Genomic DNA, 18,228 nt, shown 5'->3' on the forward strand with positions numbered 1-18,228 from the left:
CTGCGAGTATTTAGCGGTGCAAGCACCCTTACCGCACAGGACAAAGAGTCTTAGGACAAGAACGAGCCACAAGACAGGAATTCCCGACACCGATCCCCGGCCGCCATCCTCTTTATGAATTCCTCGCAAGAATGAGCGCGTCGCGGAGGATCACGGGATTTGTAGTTCTATCCCGGAGCATGCCGGGAAATGTAGTTCGCGAACATCGCGAAACCGTGAACATGACAGAATAAGTATCTCACTCGGAAACAGCTGTCAGCCAAATTGACCATGCTTCTGTATCTGATCTCATGTAAGCGTGTGTCTGACGTAAAAACGTATAAGCCTATTGTGGATGTTGCTTCTGTGGTGGTAACTCAACTATAAACAAGCAAAAACAGATCCTCTGGTCAGGACATAGAAATAAAATTTTAGCATACGCAACAAGAATTTTCAGTTCTATTAAGAACACACGGGTGAGGATTATCCCACCCATTTACTTGCATACAGTTGTGCTTACATATGAATTTGATTGTTTCATGTGTCTTGATGTTTCCCCCTTCAAATTATGTTATACTTTTATTCTGATATGTCCATTACGGGCCAGTGTTTACGCCTTTGGTGTTTTTACTCCCTCATTATGAAATAAGCAACAGTTATTTGTCTTTTGAGACCATTCCAGAAGTTTGGGAATATGCCTCGCTGTTTTCCGAATTCGTCAGATGATAATCTTCTCCCCACTGTTGCAGCTGGAGATCTTTGGGGTCCTGGGAACTGAGTTTGTTAAGTTGGACTCCTGATGGGGCTGATGGTGAATTTTTTACAGTTAATGTAAGATCCTGTCATCGGAGGATCTTGGCCTGATTAACTGTTGCATTGGAGTCGAGCAAAGAAAGAGAAAGCTGTGTGGTGATGAGAAGGTTATATAAGGCTGGGTCTAAATGGTAGGTGATGTGACAGTAGTGTGATCATCTGAAATGTAGTGTTTTTAGTTGATTGGCTGCTGAAAAAGAAAGAGAAGAGAAAGAGAAGCATAATCCTCACCTCCATGTCATTAATCAAATTGAAAATTCTTGTTGCGAATGCTGGAAAACTGTTTATTATTTTTTCTTCTCTGACTGCAGAGTTACAGGAATTTGTAAAGTGAACTGTCTGACCTGCTGTACAACGTGTGAAATAAAAGGCTGCATGGTATCAGGTTTTTCCTAACACATATTTAAATAGCTGATAAGTCAACTGTACAAACATTTCAAAATATATTTCAGTTGTTTTGTACTTCTGTGTGATGAAAAAAATATTTTAATAGGTTACAAAAAATTCAGAACACTTTACTTGGTGATGTGCGATGAGGAGGGCTAAACACACGAAGAGGTATGAGGTGTGCAAGATATGCACAAATGGGTAGGAAGAATATGAGAGTGAGAATGGAGTCAGCAAATGATAAGCTTAGGGGCGGGCTGAAGCCCACAAAGTACATACAACATGTCACTCCGAGACAGCTCATGTGCTGTCTAGCTGAGACATTAAAGAGGTGCTAGGCAGGGCAATTGCACTTCTGCTGCTTTGAAAGTATGTGAGGAGGGGCGGTTGCTGCTCACAAATGTCAAGCGTAAACAAAGTTATCAGAGTCCTCGCACAATGTGGCATAGAGCCCTGTCCAAGATGACCGTCCTTACAGCACTAAGGTGACCCTAGCCTGTTTTAAGATGGCCGTCGCGCCCTTGCCACTAAGGGGACATACGTACGTCCAAGGAGGCGGTCTAGTCGTTGCTCGTAAGGATCCAGTTCCATGATGGCGTCTGACGTTACGACTAAGGGTTGCTTAGATCTGCCACCGCAGCGTCTGATTGGCTGCTTCCTGCGTGATGACGTCGGCACCTGCTCCAGTCCAGTAACCCTGAACCATGGCGGTCCTGGCACCCCTGCTCGCCCTGCTGTACTCGGCCCCGCGGCTCACGCGATGGCTGGCGCGGCCCTACTACCTCTTCTCGGCTCTGCTGTCGCTCGCCTTCCCGCTGGTGCGGAAGGCGCCGCCGCTGTGCCTGGGACTGCCCACCCAGCGCGAGGACGGCAACTCCTGCGACTTTGACTGGGTAAGCGTCCGTGACGTCACGGCTCTTAAAGGGCCAGGGCCGCCTGCGGCTGACCTTGAGCGCCCCCCGCCGGTGGCACCGGAGCGCTGCAGGGCTGGGGTGGTGTGTCATGACCTCATGCGATCCCCTGATGACATCATGCACCCCTTTGCTGACCTCAATGCGACCTCACGAGACCCCCTGATGACCTCATTAGACCCCCTGATGACCTCATGAGACCCACTGATGACCTCATGAGACCCCCTGATGACCTCATGAGACCCCCTGATGACCTCATGAGACCCCCTGATGACCTCATGCGACCCCCTGATGACCTCGTGGGACCCCTGTTGACCTCGTGGGGCCCTTTGATGACCTCATGCTACCCCCTGATGACCTCATGCACCCTGGTTGTTACCCCTCATAACTAGCGTTACCATGTGTCCTTATAAGCAAGGTTACCAGATAGCCTCAACCAGGGTTACCAATGACCGCTGTTTGTGAACCATCATAACTAGAGTTACCATATGACAACTATTTGTGACCCCTCATAACTAGGGTTACCAGATGACCTTATAACCAGGGTTACCAGATGACAGCTGTTTGTGACCCCTTATAACTAGAGTTAGTAGATTATCATATAACCAGCGTTACCAGAGGACACCTGTTTGTGATCTCTTATAACTAGAGTTACCAGATGACCTCATAACCAGTCCTACCAGATGACAGCTGTTTGTAACCCCTCATAACTATAGTTAGCAGATGACCTTATAACCAGGGTTACCATATGACACCTGTTTGTGACTCCTCATAACCAGGGATACCATATGACACCTGTTTGTGACTCCTCATTACCAGATGACAGGTGTTTGTGACCCCTCATAACTAGGGTTACCAGATGACCTTATAACCAGGGTTACCAGGTGACAGCTGTTTGTGACCCTCATAACTAGAGTTAGAAGTTGACCTTATAACCAGGGTTACCATATGACTGACTTTTGACCCCTTATAACTAGGGTTACCAGATGGCACCTGTTTGTCGCCCCCTTATAACCAGAGTTACCAGATGACCTACTTTTGACCCCTTATAACTAGGGTTACCTAATGACACCTATTTATGGCCCCTTATAACCGGGATTACCAGATGACACCTGTGTGTGACCCCCTTATAACCAGAGTTACCAGATGACACCTACTTTTGACCCCTTATAACTAGGGTTACCAGATGGCACCTGTTTGTGACCCCTTATAACCAGGGTTACCAGATGGCATCTGTTTGCGACCCCTTATAACCAGGGTTACAGGGTTACCAGATAACACCTATTTATGACCCATTATAACCAGGATTACCAGATGGCACCTGTTTGTCACCCCCTTATAAACAGAGTTACCAGATGACCTACTTTAGACTCCTTATAACCAGGGTTACCAGATGACACCTGTGTGTGACCCCCTTATAACCAGGGTTACCAGATGACACCTATTTATGACCCATTATAACCAGGATTACCAGATGGCACCTGTTTGTGACCCCTTATAACCAGGATTACCAGATGGTACCTGTTTGTAACCCCTTATAACCAGGATTACCAGATGGCACCTGTTTGTGACCCCTTATAACCAGGGTTACCAGATGACACCTGTGTGTGACCCCCTTATAACCAGAGTTACCAGATGACACATACTTTTGACCCCTTATAACTAGGGTTACCAGTTGGCACCTGTTTATGACCCCTTATAACCAGGGTTACCAGATGGCACCTGTTTGCGACCCCTTATAACCAGGGTTACAGGGTTACCAGATGACACCTATTTATGATCCATTATAACCAGGATTATCAGATGGCACCTGTTTGTCACCCCCTTATAAACAGAGTTACCAGATGACCTACTTTAGACCCCTTATAACCAGGGTTACCAGATGACACCTGTGTGTGACCCCCTTATAACCAGAGTTACCAGATGACACCTACTTTTGACCCCTTATAACTAGGGTTACCAGATGGCACCTGTTTGTGACCCCCTTATAACCAGGGTTACCAGATGGCACCTATTTGTGACCCCCTTATAACCAGGGTTACCAGATGGCACCTGTTTGCGACCCCTTATAACCAGGGTTACCAGATGGCACCTGTTTGCGACCCCTTATAATCAGGGTTACCAGATGGCACCTGTTTGCGACCCCTTATAACCAGGGTTACCAGATGGCAGCTGTTTGCGACCCCTTATAACCAGGGTTACCAGATGGCACCTGTTTGCGACTCCTTATTACCAGGGTTACCAAATGGCAGCTGTTTGTGACCCCTTATAACCAGGGTTACCAGATGGCACCTGTTTGCGACCCCTTATAACCAGGGTTACCAGATGGCAGCTGTTTGCGACCCCTTATAACCAGGGTTACCAGATGGCAGCTGTTTGCGACCCCTTATAACCAGGGTTACCAGATGGCACGTGTTTGCGACCCCTTATAACCAGGGTTACCAGATGGCAGCTGTTTGCGACCCCTTATAACCAGGGTTACCAGATGGCAGCTGTTTGTGACCCCTTATAACCAGGGTTACCTGATGACACTTCATAATTAGAGTTACCAGATGACACCTGCTTGTGACCCCTTATAACGAGAGTATACTCCTTATAACTAGGATTACCAGATGGCACCTGTTTGTGACACCCTATAACCAGGGTTACCAGATGCCACCTGTTTATGACCCCTTATAACCAGGGTTACCAGATGACACCTGCTTGTGACTCCTTATAATTAGCAAATTACCTTATTATTGGGTTTACCAGATGACTCCACTCTGGATACAGTTCTTCCAGTACTGGGTTCCCTTTCACCATTCATTGTTTCTAGCTGTATCAGTTCACTTGAAGCAAGACTGCAAATCCCACGGTGTACTGGTCCGTTAAATGAAATCTTAAAGTATCAAGGTGTTTTGGTGGCATCAAAACATACATGCTGTGAGGATGGCCTATGATATCTTTCCTAACCTTGAATGACCTCTCCTATCCATGGCAGCAACCCCTGTCAGCTTCACATACCATGGCAGTGACCCCGGATTAGTCTTTCCCCACACAGTGACTCCACATGCACATATGATACCTGGTGACTACACCCATGCTTGTGACCCCGGTTGATTACACTTTCCTGTTATACCATAGCTGTGACGCATGATGACCCCTTTCCTCAGATGGTGATCATTGATTACCTCACTCATGTTGGGGACTCTTTGTGATCTTATTCTCACCACTTTGATCCCGGATTATTTCACTATCCCATGTGTAACTGCCATTTGGACCATTTCATGCGCGAGGCATTCATTTAGAATTCCTACCTCATTCTGTGTCATAGGGACACCATGAGTCCAGTACACAATGGGCTCTTGATAACCTAATGCTTGCGTAGTTGGTATAACAAATATAAGGTGAATTAATTGATGCATAAAAGCCATAGGACTCAAAATGCAGTGTCCTGGCAGCATTGTCCCTCCTCCTCGCCCCAGTTATCATTGGAGAAAGGAACAAAAAGTAAGCTAAGTCCCACCCAGGATGCTTCCCCTGGGTCACTTCTGTTCTTTTCCCTTCTGTCTCATTGCTGAGGCGGGTATGGAGGAAGGTGGCCATTTGCCAACCTTGGGTTACGCTGTTTGCTACTATGGATATTTTTTGCTGGGTACATACATGCTTTAGTGTTTATCGTGCCGATGGCATTTGCACATTTCTCTAGGAGATTCTGAGGAGGGCCTTTCCTTTAAAACGACCATGTCCTTTAATAATCACGGTATATATGCCAGAAAGGAGGGGTGGGGGGCAACATGTGTCTCTAGGATGTTTCACCGAAGATGGCCAGTTCAGAAAAATTCAAGTCTTCCAACTGGAGAGATAGATCAGCTATTTACAGGGCATTGTTGCACTTGGAACTGATTTGCATCCATCCTATGCTAAACAAGCAGGCAACACAGTAGCCATGTCTTATGTAAACAGACAGGAGATTGAGCTCTGGTCCTGTTAACCTGGTGTCTCAACATATAGTATTTTGGGCAGAAGGTTATCTACTGTCTTTAAGGGCCATTTCACATCAGAGGGAAAGAGAATACAACATATTGTTCCTGTCATCTCAACATGTATCCCTCTCTACACGGGTGTTCTCCCTAACGTGCCTTAAGTTTGGGACACTTTTTATAGATCTGTTTGCCTCCCAAAGAGACACTCGCCTGCTGAGGTTTTTCTCACACTTTCCTATACCAGGATATCTGGAAGCGGGCGCACAATCACAACCATGTCCTCATCAACTCCTCTGTGCTTTTCCTCCATTGCCTCTTATCGCTCAGATGCTTTTCAGAATTCAGGAAGAAGCAGCAGAAATGATAACGGGGTTCCCTTACTGGTCTCACCGATCATGATTTCCTCTAATAAAAGCAGCAGCGGAAGCTCTTCACTGGGAATTTCTCTCTCCGCTTGTGCTCTACGCACTCGATGGCGTCTTCCTGTAGCAAAGCTTTCTGTGTCTGTCTGGCGGTCGAGATGTCACGGTATAAAACTGGGATCCCGGATCATCAAGCACAATTGGTGCAGGAATCCAGATGTCCAGCCACCTCAAAATGTTACTCTAAACATTGTGAGTCTTTCACCATTGGTGCGACTTTGCCTTTTCTTCTATACTCCAGTTCATGTGAGATGGATTTAATCCGAAAGTGGCCCTTCCACTTCAAGATTGAAACAGGCCGCCCACGGGTCCATCTCCACAAACTGCAGCAGAAAGGGAAAAGGGTCACCTATGCCCTCTGCAAATGACACGCTACTTTAGATAGTCCAACAACAACAGCCATTCAAAGAGTACTGAGGACAAAACTACTACCATCCCTCAACTATGCGCAACAGGCATTTCCAGGGAAATTTGTGAACGACTTAGAAAAAATACACTGCACAGTGGCATTTGATAACACACTGCATGCCTGGTCGTGATAACAAATCCAGGGAGGATGAATTGCCGCGTAAAAGCCCCAGTGCTGGAAACACTGTATCCTTACTGCATGCACCAAGCTGGCAATTGTAGATCCTTCTCATACCTGGCTGCCAAAACATGGAACTCGCTCCCCGCTTACCTTCGCCTCACCCAGAATCACCTAGCGTTCAGAAAGCAGCTTAAAACGTGGATATTTGACAAATAATCCTCCTCCCCATCCTAAGCGCCTTGAAACCCTCTGGGTATGTAGTGCGCTATATACATTTTATGACTTGACTTGACTTGAATCCAAAGCAGGCACAGGTTTTATGCAGAGAAGTTTAACATTATACCACTATACCAGTAATTTAAAGCAAAACCGGGTCCGCAGAATGTGATGTGGTGCTAATAAAAGCAAAGACGTGCTGATGTCTCCTTTGTTCCCTAGCAGTGGACCCTGTTTGCGTTTCTTACCTATGACTGTCGCTCTTGTCGATTCCACTTGTTGATGGCTCTGAATTCTCTTCGCAGTGACTCGTTAAGACCTCATTTAATCAGTGATCAAGGACACTATTGAAATCCTGTATCTGTTGCTCACACTTTGTGACCTATATGCTAATAAAGTCATGGTGACCACACATATTTGCTAAAGCATCTCGACAAGAAATAATGTATTATAGCGACAGAACCACAGTAGATGGGATTATGAAATTTCACCTCAAGCAGTGTAATGGGCACTGGTTTCTGCAGATTCCTTCTTAAACGACCTTCATAAGAGAGCCATTCACACGTTGCAGATTGCACCACGTTCTGTTCAATTATTTGCAAATATCAGACGGGTTGCCATTCACATCAAGTCAATATTTTGTGTTTGTGCTGTCTCTTTGGTAGTGCCTCAGTTACACACTCTTAGAAACAGAAGAATCTAACGTGAAATGTAGGAGTCACACATCCGCTGTGCCCCGCATTGATGAAACCTGAAGAAGGACACCTCGGGAGAGCTGTTTCTTTATAAAGCTTTGGGTTTGTACACTTAAAATCACCAAGGGTCAACAAGCAGTGGGAACATCTCACTTGAACCATGAAACAGACTCTTTGAGGGCTTCTGTGGTGCGAGATGCTTGTGGTGCTTCAGCATTTAATAACTCTTGCTCACTTCAATGTTTCGGGGCAACACATTGCTCGATAGACTACAGTTTGGAATTTAACCTTTCCTCCATCCCTTTGCACAGCCCACTAACACATCTGCCTTTCAGTCTCCAGTCCCTTAGCCTTTGTGCAAGTCCTGGACCCCAAGCATCGCCAAGGAAAGGCCTTTGATCTGCCTGCTCTGCTGGGGCTGGTCTCCCACCCCTACTCATGGAGGGGGTAGATGGATGCTCTCAACAACTCTACGCTCTCAAAGGAGCTCTGACATTTACTATTCGGCCCTGTTTCACAGAACTTTATTTTTAGAAGGGTTCCCAAACCTGTGCCACTGTACCCCTATATCTGAGAAGCGCTCTTGGGGCAGTCTTTCACCTGCCGCGCACCCCCCGTGGTACCTGTTGCAGTACTCCTGCCTCAGAGCCCCCTCAGTGTACACTGGTGATCTGTGCACCATTTTACTGCAGTCAATGTCATTGTTGTGAGTTAGGAGCCATAGTGATCAATAAAAAAGCAAAATACCCCTGAAACAATAAAAAGTTCACAGAAATAAATAACACATTTATACATTAAAAGTAAAAACATCCATGAAGACTACAAATGTTTCTCCTACAAAATATAACATGAATATAAGACATGGTGTCCTCCGCCACTACTGCGCGCTGGGAATGAGGGGAAAATATCCAGGCTGACCCATTGTAAGATGCAATTATGAAGTAAGTTGCCAGCAAATCTGGCAATACAGTGTAAAATGTATGTGATCAATAGTGAAACTGTAAGACTTGAACACAGGTTCTCTCCTTCACGTGCAACAGGTTTGAGGGATAGGCGTAAAGTGCATGGTTGATTCTCTACTGCTTATCTTGTCGTCACATAAACCACCATTATTCACTGTGCACTTTGCTCTCTCCGGCCTTGTGTCTTCTCATTCTCTGTAAAAGGGGGTCCTGCGCTGCCTACCCCCACTCCTGCTTCAGCTTCTAATGGCTGCCTTCCTGTGACTGCTTCTTCATCTCTTTCAGAGGGAGGTCGAGATCCTGATGTTCCTCAGCGCCATCGTCATGATGAAGAACCGGCGCTCCAGTAAGCCCAATGCGTGTTCTCCAAGATATCTGTTTATTTAGTGGGAGCACTTGCTCCTTTTCTGCTGTCTGTGGTGTGCTTTAACATCCCAATACTGGCATGTGTAGTCTTTTTCTGGAAGTTTTCTCCCCGTATGCCACATGCTGATTGAGCATTTATCTCCATCTGCTTTCCTTGTCCCCATCACACATCACATTTTCTCTCCTCCCCCTCCAGCCTTCTCCCTCGTGCCTTATTTTCTATGCCATTTTTGGCTTTTCTTTGTGGTTTGCCTCTCTTATCTGTGAGCTGTCCACTGCTCAGTCCATGAGGTCGGATGCAAGTATGGGCACAGATTATCAATGTCCTATTCCTTCCTACTGCCATGTCTTCTTTTTCGACCACAGATACAGACAGAGCTTGTACCCCTGCACCCTCTCATTTAAAACCAGTGCATGTTCGGTGCAAGCTCAGGGCAGTCAGTGGTTACTAAGCACTGTGTCATCTGTGCACTGTCGTTTACCACTGGGCCACAGTAGTCAGCAAAAGCTGCTAACAAACAACTTGTAACTGGGCTTGGAACCCACCAATTACTTACCATTGGTTGGCTTCCACGTCACTCTTGTTTCCTTGCTTTTTACTGGTCACGCCTCCTGCTTCCGGCCCGCTGCCGCCACCTCCTGCATTCTTCCCGGGGCTTCCGTCCCTTCTGTGGAGCATGGACTCATTGCAGTTTCCTGTTTGTGGCCAGTGTCCATCCTGATGGCCACACGCTGCTCTAGTTATTTTTTCAACATCATTTTTTGCTTTTTGTCATGTACTCTGTCACTGTCTATATGAGTGCACCCCACTGTACAGCCCTCCCCACACCCTTCCTCCGCTGTCCTTTGGCGTTTCTTCCCCTTGCCTTATCCGCAGGATACTTCTGTTGCTCCCCTCCCGCTGTCTGTTTCCCACCCACCCCATCACCCTCCTACTGTCCGTTGTTTGTTTCCCCACCAACTGCCCTCCTTCCTCGTACTATTTGCCCCTTCATGAACCCTCCACGCTGTTTTTACACATATTGCACTGCAGCAACATAGCTTTGAGGGGAAAAAGGCAGCATGACGTGGTCATCGCTGGCCATTGACAAAACTAATAGATCTTGCATAGGCAAAACCTGTTGGCTTTGCCAGTGCTTGCTCTTTAGGTTTCTGTAGCCCAACAACTACAGTCTAGGTTTTCCAGAGGCGGTAACAGCCAAGGGAGGCATTAGTCTGCCTAGGACCGATGTTCACGGGTCGGCCCTGACTGTCACTATAAATATTGATTATCTTCAGATCCGTAATGGCCTTGACAATAATTCCAACAGAATCCGGGTCACCGAAAGCAGACATTACTGGCTTCTTGCTGGTGGTGCGAATACCAGCCGCCTCCTAGGTCTTCTGGGGCCGGATGAAGGGGAATGCAGCCACCTTATGGGCCTGGGACAGTCCGACCTTTGATGCACGCCTCAAATCAACAGCATTCGATGCTGCAGCACCTGACACGGATGGGGCTTTTCTGTAGGTTTTTATTTGTTGCTGGGCTATGGCAGTCCCCTGGCTCTTGGGCAATGTCTGTCTGTCTGTCCAGATGTTCTCAAGTGCGTTTTGCAACCAGCAGGACCTTGTGCAGGTCTCCCCGCGGATCAGTCCAGCTCCTGCTAGGTGAGGTGCGCTCCCTGCGCAGGCAGGCATGCTGTCCTCTTCTCGTGTCACAGCAAGGCTGGTTCGAAGACTTAACCCCAGATTGCTGGAAGAGTGGCAGCTTTGGAGAGTGTCCAGTGCTAGACCTGCTCTTTCCCTCCACTCTTGTGCAGGCCTTCTCAGTATCCTGATGTCCTGCCTGTCTGGTGCCCCATGGGGGAATGCCTCAGATGTCTGCAGCTTTTGAACGTTCTTTGGCTCGTGCAGTCCTGTAGAAGCATCATGTCTGTCTTCAAGGCCTGAGATCACAGACTAATGACCCCAGCTTCCACAGGAAGCCGACTTCATGTTGTAGATTTTATGTGCATTGGCTTCAGACTGAACTCTGCCGCTTTTCCTGTTGCTTTGGGACGCAGACTCGACAATGGGCATGCCGGATAGGTGAAAACTATTCTGGACAGATGGAGTGAGCTGGATATCTGCTGACCCACCAGGCCCTCCCGTTTCAAGAATGGGGGCAAGAAGCACGTATAGGCAGACGGGTGTGTCCAAGATGGACTCTGTCCGCTCACAGAAAGGATAAAACCGTTTTGTGCACCATGCATATTGGGTCCCAGTGGACCAGACAATTCATCAGGCCACCTGTGAATAACACCTCTTACATGCATAAAGAATACAATCAACTCTTTAAAGGAACAGAAGAGACCTTACTGGGGAGATCCAGGTGAACTCGTACCACCGGGGTACAGGTCGAAAGCCGGTGCCCCTGTGCTATAACGCGTAGCCACCATCACATCAAAGCCTCGGTTGAGCAGGTTGCAGATGTCCTCACTCGGGTTAAACGTTTAGCTGTCTCCATGGCAGCAGAACATAGATCAGATGGTGGCAAAACCAAAAACCTCATAAAGCACCTTCAATGAACTTAAATGATTGTGGAGATTATAAGTCAAAAATTAAAAGTAACCAAACTTGAAAGCAATTCAACAACGTGCAAGATTACACCTAGGTCTGCCAGCACATAATAGCAGGAGCTAAAGATATTCAGATATTAAACAAATTATAACAAATTAGCAAAGCCTCCAGAGTTTATAACCTACGGAAATCAAGAGGTGCAGAAGACGCTTGTTTCGGTATCACCAAACCGGTGCCTAGCTGCCATACCCTTGTTGCCTCAGCAGCTACAAGGTACTGTCAGTTGATGTGACTGCAGTGGACAGGCATCTGGTGTGGACATGCCTAACTCAGGTCTGTACTGGGTGAATGCATAGCTCAGGAGCCACCGGGCAGTGAACCTTGAGCGAGGGTGCAGAGCAGCGTGCATGACCATCACATGGAGCCGACTGCAGGAGGAGCGCTCCCCTTATTCAGAATGTGGCTGTGTCGCTCCCTATGGCCAGGACAAATGAACTCCATGTGCAGACTGCAATCCTGGCCTCGCCCACTTTATGGGATCCTCGTGATAAGACCAAGTTGAACTAGTGGGAGGAAACCTCGAGGTTCTGCATGCGCATAAGATTTCTGTGTTGTGCTAATATCAGCATGGCGCGAGTACTACTGACCGATTAGTGCAAATCTAGAATGTGTGGAAACCGAGTATGTCATAGTTCTGGCAGAGACGGGGAAAATATCTACATGCACCAAGCATTCCTGACCTGCTGGCAAATCCGAAGAAGCTCTAGGGATTCATGAGTGATGGTACAATCCTGGCATCCAGGCAAGATTTCTGATTGTCCGTGCAAATATCAACAGACGCGGACTGGCACATCGAACATCTGATTATCTGTAGAGGACGGTGAGCGATCTGAACAAGCACTGCTTTCCTGAGGGATGGTGCAGGCTTGAACATGCTGCTTGAATTATTATGCGATAGTGCGAATGTAGTGACACTGGCAAGATTTGTACGTAATGGTGCAAATCTAGGTAGTCATTCAATCAATCAGTGTGGGATTTGTGAAGCGCTCTTCTCACTCTTGAGGGTCTCAAGGCGCTGGGGGAGGAGGGGTGGTTTATCGTGCATCTCCTTCTCATTCAAAGAGCAAGATTACTGAATTTGCATTCAAGTTTGAGAGAGATGTACTGAGGATTCCTGAGTGATCCGGCAAACCTGTACACACAGTTCGAAGCAATGAGGGATGGTACGAATATGAACATGTATAACGGTGGCAATTCATTGAATTCACTCCCCCATTGTCTCAGCCGTTCATCTATGCACTTACATATACAGCCATTCTTTGGTGCATTCAGATTCATCCATCCATGCCCTCACTCACTCAATCATCCATTAATTCAGACACTCATTCTGTCAACAATCCACACAGTCACTCATTTCCAACCGTTGACTAATTCTTGCATTCACCTGCTCACCCATCCATACACACAGACTTGTCATTTCATTTATAAAACAGACCGCGCTGTCGGTTTTACCAGTAACCTTTTATTCTGCACGTGGAGTCCAATCCAAATCATTCACCGTTTTGATTCGATTTTGCAAAACTATAAAAAAAAAAATTTACATTGAAGTCTAATCTCAAAACACTGCTGTAGAATTTGGGAGGAAAAATGAAATGTGGAAAGGCAGCATGAATTAATGGACAAGAAATGTCCTATAGCAAGAAGGTTCTGATTTTTTTTTAATCCCTTTTTAACGAAACGTACCTGCTGCCATTGACCATGATTTCCTGAGTCTCTTTTTGTGTCCTCTGTCCACCTACCCTTGTCGGGTCTCGGGCCAGTTTATTGTGCAACTCTACCTGTTTAACTTTAGATTGTTTCTTTCTCTGCCTCACACAATGATCACAGCTCACTCTTTTGTAGTTTGAGATGCCACCTTTTCCCACCCTCCTGTTATGATCTTAAATCACGCTAAGTGTTGTTTGTGGCCCCTGTCATTTCACCGTTCAGATGTATCCAGCATGTTCTGTTGTTGTTTTTCTTCTCTGTTTTCATCCTCTTTGTGTTTCTCTTCCTCCCTTGCTTTGCGTTCCTGTGGCCTCATACCTTGGATGTTCGCTGGGGCACCTGTTACACCCATGGATTCACATTCTACTGTTGACTGCCTTTTCTTTCTCACCCGCTTATAACGTTTTCATGGCCTGCCAGTACTGTCTTCTCGTGTGTGCTCATGTCTTCCTCTGTGGTGTTTGCTGTGCTCTTCTCCAATGTCTCGATTCTGTGCTCATGGTCCTGTCATTGTTATTCTCCCTCTCTTCACCTCTCCTCCTTGAGGTTTCATAGTCTCACCATGAGATGAAAGTTCCTGCCTCCTATTCCATGTTGTCTTTGTGGCATGGTCTCACTATGACCATTGTGGTTTCACTCTTCTTTTTCTTGTGGTAGTTTTCATATTTTCACTTTATGATCTCTGTTGTCTTTCCTCCTTTCGCCCCTTCCAGTTTTGTCCTTTGACACTTGCCATGTGATTTGTGGTAGTCCCTCTTTCTCCGTTGTCTCACTGTCGAGTGTCGTTTATCATTCTTCCAGTTCTGCTGCTGTTATCCTTCCTCACTCTCCCCTTTCTGTTGTATTTTTATGATCGCACACTCTAATGTTCGTGGTCTCATCTTTCTTTTTCTCATTTCTCTTGTTTTCATTTTCTCACCCTGTTTGTGCCTCATCCTTCCTCTTGTCTCCCTTTTTGTCTGCTCTTGTTCTCATTCCTCGATATTTTTTGTCTTTACAGTCACCATTGAGCAGCACATGGGGAACATCTTCATGTTCAGTAAAGTGGCCAATGCGATTCTTTTCTTCCGCCTGGACATCCGGATGGGACTGCTCTATCTCACCCTGTGCCTAGGTAAGGCCCCTCCACTCTAGATTCCTCTTTCCCAGCTTGAGCCCACTCTGTCTTGTTGAATGGTTCACTTGTATCTCACCGTGCCTGACAAGGGTTCGCCCTTTTTGTTTCGCTCCGTGCCCAGGTAAAGAACCCCCATTTTGCACCTTCAAGTGTAGGCAGGGCTTGCTCCTTCTAGATCACTTTCTACCTGGGTAATCGTCTTTTATTTCACCTCTGTTTCACTGTCTTCTGGAAGGCTCGCTCTGTCTCATGCGTAGCCAGGGTAAGAATCCTCCTCTCTCACCCCGTATCTAGGTAAGACTATCCCTCATGCTTCGCTTTGGTGAAAAAATATTTTCCACTGCTATAGATGGAGCTAGTGTTCTATGGAATTTCGAGCTCGTGATTGCAGCATTGGACAGCATATGTGGATTTAACGGTTAAGAGCGTGCATTCATACCAGTGCTTGGAAAACCAAAACAACCAGGGCGCCCTACTTTGTGGACACCATGCGGATGAATGAGCTATCTATTTTTCGAATATCTATGTCCACATTTGCCCGCTGATTAGCAGTTAATTGCTATGGATTATATGAAACACTATCTCCTTTTATAGTAGTGGCAAATATTTTTTTCCTTGCCACATTTCAGAATTGATCTTAGGATCGTGGCCACTTTTGTGTTACCACCCCCCCCTTTTCTCCCCCTGTAATTGGGATATGCATTTATGAGCGCCCTGAAGAAGGTGCATGACCACACTTTTGTCTGGTACTGAAACGCGTGTCAAAAATATACGGGGGAATCTGAAGATATTACGAAATTTGGAATACATACAACAAAAAGGAACATCCTATATATTTGGGCTTTGAAGACAAGTAATGTTTCAATACTGTTATGAACAGAGTAAAAAATATGAAAGCATTTATTACATACTAAAGATATAACACAGTAGTGTGTATCTAAATAGAAGACATATTTACATTGGAGTTATTCCATGAAAATATTATGTACATGTTCATACATATCATGCCTAGATCTCTCGCTGTGTCCCCCCGTTGTTATTAATGTGGATGGATGTTGGTTATAATTGGTGTCTGTTTGTAGAATGTGTGGTTATAAGAGTGACAGAAGTAGGACTTCGCAGTGTTAGTGGAACATCTTTGGGTAGTTTTGGAGAAGGGTACGAGTAATAGTAGTGGTGATGAAGTGACAATCTTTCAAAAGGTTTTCTGTACTATCCTGTGTGTGTTTGTGTGTGTGTATATGTATATATATATATATATATATATATATATATATATATATATATATATATATATATATATATATATATATATATATATATACATCCTTATATCCTTATTAGTTGCTCTCGATTTTCAAATGAATTGTTTCATGATGAAGGAGCCCCGTGGTAGGAGGAGGGGCGTAGATGAGGTAGATCACTCATAATCAAATCAATATATCACATTTGAGACTATGTGAATCTAATGAGTTCACTAGGCCGTTCACTATTTGCGCCAGTATAACTAATCTCCAGGAGCGAATTTGGTTAATGATGGATTACAAATGTATTGGTTTAATCAACCAATGATTCGGTTTCTGGTAAAAATGAAATGGGATTAAGCACTCGCATTCCCCACTCGTGTGATTGGATTATGAGGACGACAATATGGAAATACAGTCGATAGTGTTGCACTCGCGCTTTATTGCTTGGACAGTGGGGAATTGCATTTGTATATACGACTCACTAAATGAGGCGCAAACAACTGCACTTGCAGGTTATTTTGTTGATCTGTAGATTTATTGGAGATTTAATCCAACAAGATACTTGTCATCAAGTGAACAGAACTGAAAACCGCTGTCACGAAGACTTTTTAGAAATGTCAAACTTTTCAAACAAAGTGATTTGAAAAAACAGTACGGAACTAGCACTTTATTGATGATTTATTCCATTTTCCTACATATGATTGTTAATATGTGGTCTAAAGGGACAAAAGCATTTAGAAAAATGCATGAGACCTGAGAAATCCGGGTGACAAGAGCAACAAGATGTTTTCAATCTGATTGTGCACTTGCAACCAATGATGGGGAATGATTTTTGACAAACTCAGAAGTGAAATGTCGAATTCGTTAATTTCAAAACGTGATTGGAATTAGATGGTTTCAATTTAATTTAATCATAACACTTTCTCCGTTTTGAAACATGAGGCTGAAATCTGGTAATCCATTGTTGAAAAAGTAAAACCTGAGTCCGTTTTCAGTGGCACTAGACACTGATAATCATATGACCGGAGGTTCCTGGGGTTTTAAATAGAGTGTATAAAAACACTGTGTGTGACCAAGGCAGTAATGCCAAAACGCATATATTCACAAGCACACATATATATATATATATATATATATGGGGAAAAATTCTTGATTGAGAAGATAATGTTTTTAAAAAAAATGTGTGGTGAGAGTTCTGTTAATTACCTAGCCCCTCCCTCCATATTTCTTAATGGTTTTGCTTGTAGTGTAACCGTAGAAAGCTTTATCCTCTCCAATGTTCAGCGATGGTGTACTGAAATGGGGTGGGGTGGAAGGGAGTCTTAAGAACCAAACCCTCCTCTGTCTTGTGATTATTCAGGCACTGACCGCCTTGTTGAAGAGTTCACTCAAAGTTCAACGTGTGATGTACTCATTTAAGTCCTCTCCACCTCTTCTCTTGTATTCTGAAGTGGTTCGGTTTCAGGGGTCCTCGTTGAAGTTCTCCGCCTCTCTTGTACCCAGTGACGTGTGAGTCTCAGGGGATGTTGGAGTCCTCCCTTCCATAGTTACATTTGTGGTGCTTCCTTATTCATGGACTCGACTCCCCTCTAGTCGGTTATGTTTTGGTCTATAATGTTATTTTTGCAAGCTAACCCTGTTGCATTCAGTGATGGTTCAGTCTGTTCTACCCTTTTCATAGGCCTCACCCCTCCTGTTTTGCATTTTTTTTGCCATAAACATTTTAAAAAGCCTTGGTTCCGTTTTGTATCGGGGTTGACGCTTTGGCTGGTTTGTAAATTTCCACCTTGCCTTTATGCATTCGTGGTTGAGCGTGTGAGGTCCTTGTGTAGTTAGTTAATGGTTCATTCTCCCGGAGACACTTTTACAGTCGTGGTGTCCACTCGCCCCCTTCTATTCTATTCAATGAATGATTTTGTTGAAGGCCTGTGGTCCCTATCAGTGTGTGAGGCTTTTGTTCCCAAGGGCTTGGCTCCCCTCTTCAGTGATATGAAAGGTGGTCCTTCTAGACTTCACCCTCTTCCTTCAGCAATGGACCAGTCTGTCATACGCTTTTCAAAGGCACTAACCACCTCCTGTATTCAGCGATGATTTAGTTATGGTTCAGCCTTCGATGTACACATTCATAGTATTGACCTCGCATTCAGTGTGTTACACCCTTTTTGAAGCTTTTGACTGTTGGGTGTGTTTTGAAGACCCCTGCTGCTTTGTATTCCTTCATGGTTCAATGTGTGAGGTCCATGTTGAGTGTGTCGGACTCTCCCATGCTTCGTCCCAGTCCTTGCGTTCTATTATAGTGCAGTCAGTTAGGGCA

At 45.3% G+C, this 18,228-nt stretch overlaps 1 protein-coding gene across 1 annotated transcript in view; it reads left to right on the plus strand.

The window, feature by feature from the left end:
• The first annotated feature begins 1,831 nt into the window (after nucleotides 1-1,831).
• TMX2 (thioredoxin related transmembrane protein 2) overlaps nucleotides 1,832-18,228 on the plus strand; it is a 55,227-nt gene continuing 38,830 nt past the window's right edge. Inside the window, exons 1-3 of the mRNA XM_086953381.1 lie at nucleotides 1,832-2,072; nucleotides 9,165-9,225; nucleotides 14,551-14,664. Of these exons, the coding sequence (XP_086809507.1) occupies nucleotides 1,884-2,072; nucleotides 9,165-9,225; nucleotides 14,551-14,664 (364 nt within the window). The 5' untranslated portion in view covers nucleotides 1,832-1,883. The remainder of the gene's footprint in view (nucleotides 2,073-9,164; nucleotides 9,226-14,550; nucleotides 14,665-18,228) is intronic.

This window comes from Lissotriton vulgaris, chromosome 1_2, assembly GCF_964263255.1.
Source record: "Lissotriton vulgaris chromosome 1_2, aLisVul1.2, whole genome shotgun sequence".
In the NCBI taxonomy this organism is placed as follows: domain Eukaryota; kingdom Metazoa; phylum Chordata; class Amphibia; order Caudata; family Salamandridae; genus Lissotriton; species Lissotriton vulgaris.